Source organism: Saprolegnia diclina (genome assembly GCF_000281045.1).
Source record: "Saprolegnia diclina VS20 unplaced genomic scaffold supercont1.48, whole genome shotgun sequence".
Lineage (NCBI taxonomy): Eukaryota > Oomycota > Saprolegniomycetes > Saprolegniales > Saprolegniaceae > Saprolegnia > Saprolegnia diclina.
Window position 1 is genome coordinate 426,808 of NW_008246115.1, and position 8,671 is coordinate 435,478.

The following is an 8,671-nucleotide window of genomic DNA, read 5'->3' on the forward strand; positions in this document are numbered from 1 at the left end:
GCGTGAGCGAGGCGCGGCTACTGGTATGTGGCCAGCGTTCCCAGCCAAGCATCTTATTTATGCTCGCGTGTTGTTCGTTTCTGGGTGCGGCGTGACCGGTTCCAATCACTCGGTGGGTGCGTTCGAAAATACGAACAAGACGCTTCGATATCCTTGGGAAGCGCGTTGACGCGACGCCGTGTGTGCCCGGTAAGCGCCTCGACGCATCAGCTACATGAACAAGTCATCGCTGCAGCGCGGCGTCGCTGTCTCACTCGAACCGGCCTTCGTTGTTGCCATCGACGACGTCGGCGAATGGCCGACAGCCTCAAGAAACCGCCCAGCGCCAAGGTGCATGTAAACACAGCGGCATATCGCAGGCGCTTCGTCGAGCACGCATGCGATCGCGGCTACTCGACGCTCGCTCCGTCGACGTCGCCACCACTCAGCGCTCAAAAGATCGCGGGATGTCCCAGCGGCCCGCGTGTCTAACGATCTTTGCCGACACTCGGCGCGCCACCGTCCACTTTCCCACGAGCGTGTCACACGCTGATCACGAGGGTCATCGTACATCGTACCGTACATTAGCTACTTACATTGAGTACAAACGTACGTACACTCGTACAATGTCATGTCGCAAGCTACTTGGGCCAAGAAAAGTTTACCTTGGGCGGGTAATCTTTGAGTGCCTGCGACGGGCCGGATCCCTGATTTGCAAGGGATACCAACCAAACATTTCCTTCATTTTTGCTTTTGCTCTCTTATGCTCCCACCAAAGATGTCCCAGCCCGCGCATCTTCGGTGCACGTACGCCTACAAGTCGTGCACCAACATGCGCACGTACCGCAACGACGGCGTCCTCCACACGCTCTGCGAATTCCACCGCAACAAGGCGAATATGATTCAAAAGACGTATGCGACCAAGCGTCGCCAGCGACTGCGCGCACAGCGCGGTGCGGCCGGCCTCCCGCCGCGCCCCATCCGGTATAGCGGCCCCATGGAACCGATTCCGTATCGCCCGCTCGCGCCGCCGACGCCGCTCTCGATCGAGCCCATGGACCTCCAAGCTCTCACAATGTTTCTGCCTGAGATGACCGACGACATTGAGCCGACCAACGTGTGGTCAGAAGCTACGCCCCTCTCGGACGAAGAAAAGGAGTTTCTCTCCGAACTCATGCCGTCCGAGTGACATCGCCCGCGACTATTGCGTGCGTGCTAGAATATATATATAAAATCTAATAAGTTAAACCCCTCGATATCGAGAAACCCACATTCCTCGTATGCAATAGTGTGTAAAATCGGATTGGATTCGGTGGCACAGAAAATGGTGCGAAAAGTCCGGAATGCATGTTTCTACCCACGATAGAGAATGCACTTGCAGGCAAGTGTCGTTGCCAAAGGACACTAGAGCCACGTCAAGCCACCTCGATACAATGAGGTCGCTCCACGTGCACGCTTCCTTAGGGCACCCACGCCTCGCGTCCGCAGACGATTTCACTAGTCTGCGATGCTTTGCTTACATGACACTTAGAAACTGTCATGGTTTATTGACTCATGAAACTGTCAAGTGTCATACGTGCGAGCGCTTCGTCATGCGCACTGGAGCCACAAGGTCGCCCAAATAACAATAGCGTCTTGAAACTGCTCGCCCGTCCACGCAGCGGTGACCAATTAAAGGGCACACGGTTGTGGCTAGTCGTTGTGTAGGCATGACTTTAAACACACAGAGATAATGCACGGATCCAAGTATCCAGTCGCTTACTTGTGTGTCCATGGGTCGTACGAGTCTAGTGCCTCATATCAATACCGGATTCATGCCGCTGAACCCTTTGAGCGCAGCGTGCATGTAACCAACACACGTCAGCACGATCACGAGGCCGCAATCCGTTGACGCTCTACATACTATACACATGCACACAAGTAAACGTGGCTATTCGTGCTGTGCCCCATAGTATCCTTTCCGACGCCTAGTCCATTTGCTCATAGTGCGTACGCGAAACGATGTCAACGCAGCGCAATTCAAAAGTTTTCATGTGGGACACGTTCCCGTACATTTGTTTTGTACGCTTTTTATCTTGAAATTTGTATTTGATTGTACGCGTACGTACATTGGCGCGTCGCACGAGCCCGCGACCCTAGTCGCTGAATTCGCTCTGTCAACTCGACTGATGGTCAATGCTTTGTTGTCGCTTGCTTCTGCCTGATGCATCAACGCCGCGACGACTTGAACAGCTCACGCCAGAATGAAATACCATGTGCAGTCGTCACAGCAACAGTGCATCGCCGGCCACGAGCGACGACGAGCGATGCCGGTACACCTACTCGAAATGTCCCAACCCGCGCATTTACCGGCGAAGCGGCGTGCTGCACACGCTCTGCGAGTACCACCGCACCAAAGCCAATGCGATCCAAAAAGCGTATGCGGCCAAGCGTCGCCAGAGCCAGCGCGCGCAGCGCAAGCAGCAAATCTTGGCCCAGCGCCAGCGTGAAGTCGCGTCCGGCTTGCCAGAGCCGATTCCATTTTCGGTGCCGCAACGCGCGACGACGTCCGATGTTGCCGACATGGCCATCGTCGCGCTGCTTCTTTCGGATACGCAGCTCGATGAGATAGAGCCCTTTGACGTCCAACAGCCTCCTACCCAGTGGTCTGAGGACGAGTGCGATTTTCTTGACGAGCTCTTGTCTAGTCCACCGTAGAGGCCGCGCGGCATGACCAAACGGTCCTAGATGTATGTGTTTTATCAAATTCCAACCGATCCTTGTCGTTTTCGATCCATTGTTTCGGGAGCAAGGACAGGAGGCTGCCACGTCATTCGCTCAGACTCAGATGGTGACGTGGCAGTCTCTGCGTCGACCTCAAATACGAACGGCAGATCTTATTGTGCTGCATTTCATGATGAGCGAGTGCTTTGCAATAGATCGGAATCGCCGTAGCGCCTTCTGGCGACGTGAAGATACACTTGATGAAACTATGTAAACAATCCAAACGAACCGGCGCGCGCATGGTTGCCGACTCTGAGACACGAAGAGAGCTAAGCTTTGAGTCGCACGCTGCTCGCATTTGTCTCTCGCGTTGGACAACGCTTGCGCTTGCGCTGCAGTAAGAGCTGGGCGCCTTGGTTCCAAGCAGCGGTTGGCAGCTTGGCCTACACACGATCCGGTCTGAGTCCCGCCGTCCCTTGTCGAACGTGTTCGTACACGTGGCTCGGCAACACTTAGCGGCATCGACACCCACTTGGTCGCTTCGTTGGCGACGAGAAAGTCTTGTTGCGGGCCAATGACGCTACCCGGGCGACAGAGTCTACAACTCCTTCTGCATCATATACCAGGGTTGTTGATGCGGTACCGTAGCCAGCCAATGGCTTGTTTCGCCGAGAACCCGTCGTGCTGCATGAGGTAGGCAGCAATGCACGTGCCCGTGCGACCGAGTCCCGCCTTGCAGTGCACTGCGACCGCCTATGCCTGACCGTATGACGCGCATTCCATTAAGAAATACCCCTGGTGTCGCGTTGCACGCATCAAAGAAGGTGCGCAAGAGGACCTCGGAGGGAGTGGTGCCGTCCGGAAAGCTCAAGTCAACGTGCTCAATGCCCCTTTCGGTAAAGGCCGTGGCGTCGTACAGCGGCTCGTTCAAGCCCACGACGAGCGTGATGTTGTGGCGTTGAAAATATGGGACAAAAAAAGACGGCGGGTGCGTCGTCGCCGACGGACCTGCAAACGCCAGTAGACGCGGCGTGATCCAATTCAAGTTGCCGTGCTCGACGCTCTCGTAGTGGACATAGTCGGCCACACTAAATCGATCGCGAACAACGTACTAGCATCGTATTTTGAGAATGCGGCGAAGTTCGCACCACGTACCTTGCGCGCAAGCGCGTTCGCAAATCCTTCGACCACATCCAAGACGGAGAGCTCGAACGAGCACTCGTCGTCCGTGGCGTCGTGAAAGTAGGCTACTTGCGTGTCGTGGAATGGGCGCAGTGCGTCGGCGGGCGTCATGCCAGCGCACAGCACAGCATAGCAGCCCAGGAGGCACATCTAATGCATGTAATGAGAGGCTGTATCTATCGAGAGAGCACCATGTTGGCTTGCTCTTCGAGGCCATGGCGCGTGCACGCGTGGACGACCTTGTGCTCGCGCTTGGCTTGGGCGACGAGCGCGGAGAGGTCGTCGCAAAACTGCATCGTCGTGCCCAAGTGGAACGGGCCAAAGTCTTCAAAGTACGCGATATAGCGGTAGTCGGCGTTGAGGTAGAGGACGTCGGGCGCCTTGGGCATGGGCGCGTCGTACGCTACGTAGTAGAGCGATCCGTCAAGCAGCGGGACTTGCGTTGGCATGGTCAAGTTGGAACTGGCCTCGCTTGCAAACATAAAATACGCCACGCGGATTGGCCAACGCCCGGCATATTGGACCAATCAAATGCGCGTATGCGGAATTTCAGATCGTTCAAGTTGACGACCTCCATGCCCCAAAACACCTCGATCAATCTGCCAATATCGACACGAATAATTCTACCAGTTGTACGTTGTCTGGGGTTTCTCGCGGGCAATTTGCCCGTGCAAGACTCCACCTAGGAGCTACAGCAGGTAGTCGAGCTCGGTTGTAAAGTAAGCAAGAACCCTTTTCCCGCTTGTGGCATTTACATGTATTGACCAACTTGATCAAAAGGGCTAGGACAATGTCGTCTTGACATCGCCCATGGTAAACCTGTAGCTCAGATCTGCGGCCGGTGACGAGCAATCAACGAGTGGAATTGTTCTCAGATAACCCTAGGGGGCTGGTTGCACGCTCCATTGAAGATGATACACGCACCTGACCCCGCAGTTTTCTGCGCCAGGCGACGAGTCTCGTATGTCGTAGAATGCCAGCGCGACGTCAACGGCTCCAAGTTCACATTGCCTAATTGGAGTACCAAAGCGTCAATAATATGCTCTGCATCGCCTGGAGGTGACGCCGGCCGTCTTGCACATCGCGGCTCAACGCATTTGTCCGGATAAGATCTGGATGGCTGTGTCTGGCGTTACTCGCCCTCTCCCGGATCCGGATATAGGATCATTTCCCATGACCGTCTGCATCGACGAGCACTCGGTCCCTGCAGGCTGCGGTGGTTGCTTTAGCCCAACACTTGAGGCCTTCTACAATCCATGAACTGACCGCACGTGCTCGATGCCACAAGATCACTGGTCGAGCCTCCACCTACGATATTATTGCTAGGCGAGGAGTTTAGACACGCAAGGTCGGATACATGTATCAACGAGCCTCTTCACCGACGATGGCGGTCTGAGCTCAATCGATTTTACAATCACCAGTAGCAACCACGCCGAGGGAACCTCGTCCTATTAGTCGTTGGGTGCTATTCACGTTCAATTCACCACTGCCACACACGTCTGCGATCGGCTTCGCAACGCGATTGTCGGACCATCACTGACGTAGCTCCAGCGAAATAGCAGGTTTCTATGGGCCGAGTGAGACGCTTGTGAGAAAGCGGCCTCCAATCGGGAAGCTTGCGCGCATGTTCTTTGTGGGCGCTGGGCGCCCGAGTGATGGTCGGCGCCGCCCCCAGCGGTGATTCGGTGGCCTTCATTCTCGATATACGACGTCCCATGGCGCTGCTGCAGCTCAAGAAGCGCCGGCTCCTCGACGACGACTGCAGCCAGGACGATGACCAGCAAGCGACGACGCAGGTGGCCAAGCGGCCCTGCGTCCGGCCCAACCCCGTCCTGCAGACCGAGAAGATGCAGTCGGTGCTGCGCGGCCTGCGCCATGTCGCGACCTGCGCCGGCTGCGACAATAAGCTCTGCGCCTCGACGCTCGCCTTTGTCAAGAAGGTAGAGCTGCACCTCGCAACGCAGCCCGCAGGCCACGACCGCAGTGCCTGCGCGGCGTGCAAGCTCTGGACCATGATCGTGCAGGACCATGCGGCCGACTGCGCCCAAGCGCGCTGCCTCGTACCCCTCTGTGCCACCTACCGCCGCCGGCGCGACGACCCACCGATATAGTCGACCCCATGGGACTACGCGCGATCCTCATATCGTCGTCGTCGCTCCTGTGCCTTCGCCGCGCCGCCCAATCCTTTCCTGTACAGCGACCGACCTGCCCGATTCTTGGCACGACCTGTGTACAGACTCCGCCGCATGCAGACAATCGGCGAGCAGGCCTCAAACGCGCGACGAGGCGACCCACGACCACCAAGATGAAGATACCAGACGAGAAAGAGTGTGTGGGCGAGCAAATATAAATGACGCAATAGAGATCACGGACGTTCGTAGTCCGACAAACCGCTACTGCTCATACTACTGATGGTCGCATGCGACTCGGTCTCTTGTTGGCGCTGCTTGCCAAAGACCGGCATGAGGTACTTGGCGTCCATGTCGTTCCAGATGCCATGCATGCCCGTCTCGGCCGTCGGCGAGATCGGGTCGCCGCCGCAATCGTGCACCTCGTCAAGGAGCTTGACCGCTTCGGGGCGCCTATACACAGCAGAATGTCCGATCATCTTCGCACCGAATGGCCTTGGTCTTGCAGAACGTACAGGAATGGCGACGGCGCATGGCGCTTCCCGAGCCCGACGTACGTCAAGAGCGGGCCGGTCGAGACGCCAAAGACCTACATGGCGCGTGCATCAGACGCGCTTCACGAGCGTCGAGCGTCGCACGAGGGTTGTAAACATGACGGTGAAGAGCGTACTGCTCTTGATGACGCCGGCGTGCGACTCGTCCGGCGTCCAGACGTTGAGCGCAAGGGCAAACGCGATCGCACCGCGGAGACCCGAGAACCAAATGACCACCATGTGCTACTCCAGCTCCTCTCAGCATCCAACAAGGCGCAGAGCGTCGATACCGAAAATGGAATCGGGTCCTTCCGACCGAGGTTGGCGAGGGCGCAGAGCGGAAACGTGTTGGCGGCGCGCGCCAGCAGCAGCACGAGCAGCTGCAGAATGAGAAAACGCCAGTCCCACTTGAACGACGACGAGTCTACACAGTCCATGAATGCGAGCAAGGGCAAGGCGAGCGTCGTCGTACATGCGACGACCGAGACGCCAAGGTAGAGAAAAATAAAGTTCTCGGCCAGAAATGCCAGCGTCGCGAGGAGGTGCTTGAGCGCGGTGGCACTCTCCTGCGACATGTTGGTCAAGTGGTAGTGGCTCATGAGCACGCCCGAAAAGAAGAGCGCGACGATGCCAGAGAGACCCGCGAGGTCGCCGACCACGTAGCTAAAGACACAAGGGACTGAATCAAAACCAAGGGTTTGTGGAAGTACCTAATGTAGGCCGAGAGAAGCACGATTGAGATCTCATAGTGCGGGTACTGCTGCAGCATTGGGTCGGCAATCTAGCCTCGCAGATGAATAAAGAATATATGGCGAGGTTACCTTGAGCATAAAGGCCGAGATGAAGCAAACTGCGGCCGCGAGCGCGACCGAGCCAATGCCGATGGCGAGCACCTTGAGCACGACCATGAACGCCGCGTGGTGGTCGACGTCGCTGACGCCATGACGAATAAACTCTTGAAAGAGCGTAAATACCACAATCGCTACAACAAAATTCGTATAAGTTGGCGAAAAATCGACCCCAAATGTCAAAGTGGACGCAAAATGGTCGCAAAATAGTCGAAAATGCAAGCAGCGTACCGACGCCGTCGTTGAGGACGCTTTCGCCAAAGACGAGGTTGAAGAGCATGGGCGGCGCGTCGTTCTTCTTGAAGACTGAGAGCGTCGCGACAGGGTCCACGGCCGAGATGAGCGACCCGTAGAGATAGGCTTCGGCCGGCGTCAGCGCCGTAATGAGCCCGAGGCGCCCGAGCCAAATCAAGAGCCCGCCCGTGATGAACGTTGCCACGAGTGTTCCGACGATCGCGAGCAGCAAGATGGTCGAAAAATTGGTGAAAAACCCCTACATGACGACCGTACAGTCGCGTGGCAACGATGGCTCGAGCAACGTACGCGCTTCTTCATGCTAAACCCCGCCTCGAGGATGATGGGCGGCAAGAGGCTAATCGCATGCATCGTACGGAGTCATATGCCGAGAGAAGGTACCCGAAGAAAAGGACCTGCGGGTTGAGCCCGATCTTGTCGACAGGCGTGCAGAACTTGAGCACTGCGCCAAACTACATGCATCTTCAGGAAGAAGGAAGAGGCGAGAGCGAGCGTACGCAGAGGCCAAAGACGATCGCATACGCCGACTCGGGGATCATCATCGTGTGGGTCGTCGCGCGGTCGAGCCGGTAGCCGAGGAAGACGAGCAGCAGCTGGAGCACTGCGCAGACGAGCAGCTCGACGCCCGTCCAGGCCTCTTCCGCGCGGACCGCGTCCAGCATGATCTCGGCCGGCGCCATCGCCATGCTCCCTTGTGCTTCTTCCATCGTCGCAGGATCTGCTAGATTTCTTGCGAATTTTGAAAACCTCTTTCAATTGATATTCCAGTTGCAACACCTTTCACAGTCGATATAGGATCTGCGTGCACACAGAGTTTCCCAAACTCAATCTCAAATCGTGTTCTCAATACCCAATCTCAAATCGACCTTACACTTGCGACCAACGACACTGCTCCACACGCCTCTCGAGACGACAAAAACTCAAAATACGCTACGTATGCATGAATGGAGGACTCACGTCAACGAGTTGAGGGAGGCAAATAAGAGGTGCTGGCGTGGGCGGCGCGACAAAGCTAGAGCACCGTGGCCGAGATGACACCAGC

The 8,671-nt window shown here is 56.6% G+C and overlaps 5 protein-coding genes across 6 annotated transcripts; 3 read left to right on the forward strand and 2 right to left on the reverse strand.

Moving 5' to 3' along the window:
* The first annotated feature begins 732 nt into the window (after positions 1–732).
* Positions 733–1,251, forward strand: SDRG_12335 (hypothetical protein). The gene has a single exon (XM_008618405.1). It carries the CDS (start codon positions 743–745, stop codon positions 1,166–1,168), a length of 426 nt encoding a protein of 141 aa, XP_008616627.1. The 5' UTR covers positions 733–742; the 3' UTR covers positions 1,169–1,251.
* An 877-nt stretch (positions 1,252–2,128) lies between these two features.
* On the forward strand, positions 2,129–2,751 carry SDRG_12336 (hypothetical protein). The gene has a single exon (XM_008618406.1). It carries the CDS (start codon positions 2,233–2,235, stop codon positions 2,674–2,676), a length of 444 nt encoding a protein of 147 aa, XP_008616628.1. The 5' UTR covers positions 2,129–2,232; the 3' UTR covers positions 2,677–2,751.
* An 89-nt stretch (positions 2,752–2,840) lies between these two features.
* Positions 2,841–4,369, reverse strand: SDRG_12337. 2 transcript variants are annotated; one of them, XM_008618407.1, is made up of 6 exons: positions 4,056–4,369; positions 3,838–4,014; positions 3,476–3,793; positions 3,326–3,435; positions 3,178–3,280; positions 2,841–3,125 (listed from the first exon to the last, which is right to left on the reverse strand). In XM_008618407.1, exons 1-6 carry the CDS (start codon positions 4,344–4,346, stop codon positions 3,012–3,014), a joined length of 1,113 nt encoding a protein of 370 aa, XP_008616629.1. In that variant the 5' UTR covers positions 4,347–4,369; the 3' UTR covers positions 2,841–3,011. The 2 variants fall into 2 exon arrangements, with proteins under 2 accessions (XP_008616629.1, XP_008616630.1); XM_008618408.1 differs by having other exon boundaries at positions 3,326–3,793.
* Positions 4,370–5,494: 1,125 nt separating this feature from the next.
* On the forward strand, positions 5,495–6,272 carry SDRG_12338 (hypothetical protein). Its single transcript, XM_008618409.1, has one exon. It carries the CDS (start codon positions 5,520–5,522, stop codon positions 5,973–5,975), a length of 456 nt encoding a protein of 151 aa, XP_008616631.1. The 5' UTR covers positions 5,495–5,519; the 3' UTR covers positions 5,976–6,272.
* Positions 6,178–8,368, reverse strand: SDRG_12339 (sodium/hydrogen exchanger 3). The gene is made up of 11 exons (XM_008618410.1): positions 8,127–8,368; positions 8,011–8,081; positions 7,918–7,966; positions 7,606–7,867; positions 7,348–7,508; positions 7,237–7,307; positions 6,999–7,189; positions 6,817–6,950; positions 6,632–6,769; positions 6,509–6,582; positions 6,178–6,446 (listed from the first exon to the last, which is right to left on the reverse strand). The coding sequence occupies exons 1-11, from the start codon at positions 8,334–8,336 to the stop codon at positions 6,230–6,232; spliced, it is 1,578 nt and encodes a 525-aa protein (XP_008616632.1). The 5' UTR covers positions 8,337–8,368; the 3' UTR covers positions 6,178–6,229.
* Positions 8,369–8,671: the final 303 nt, after the last annotated feature.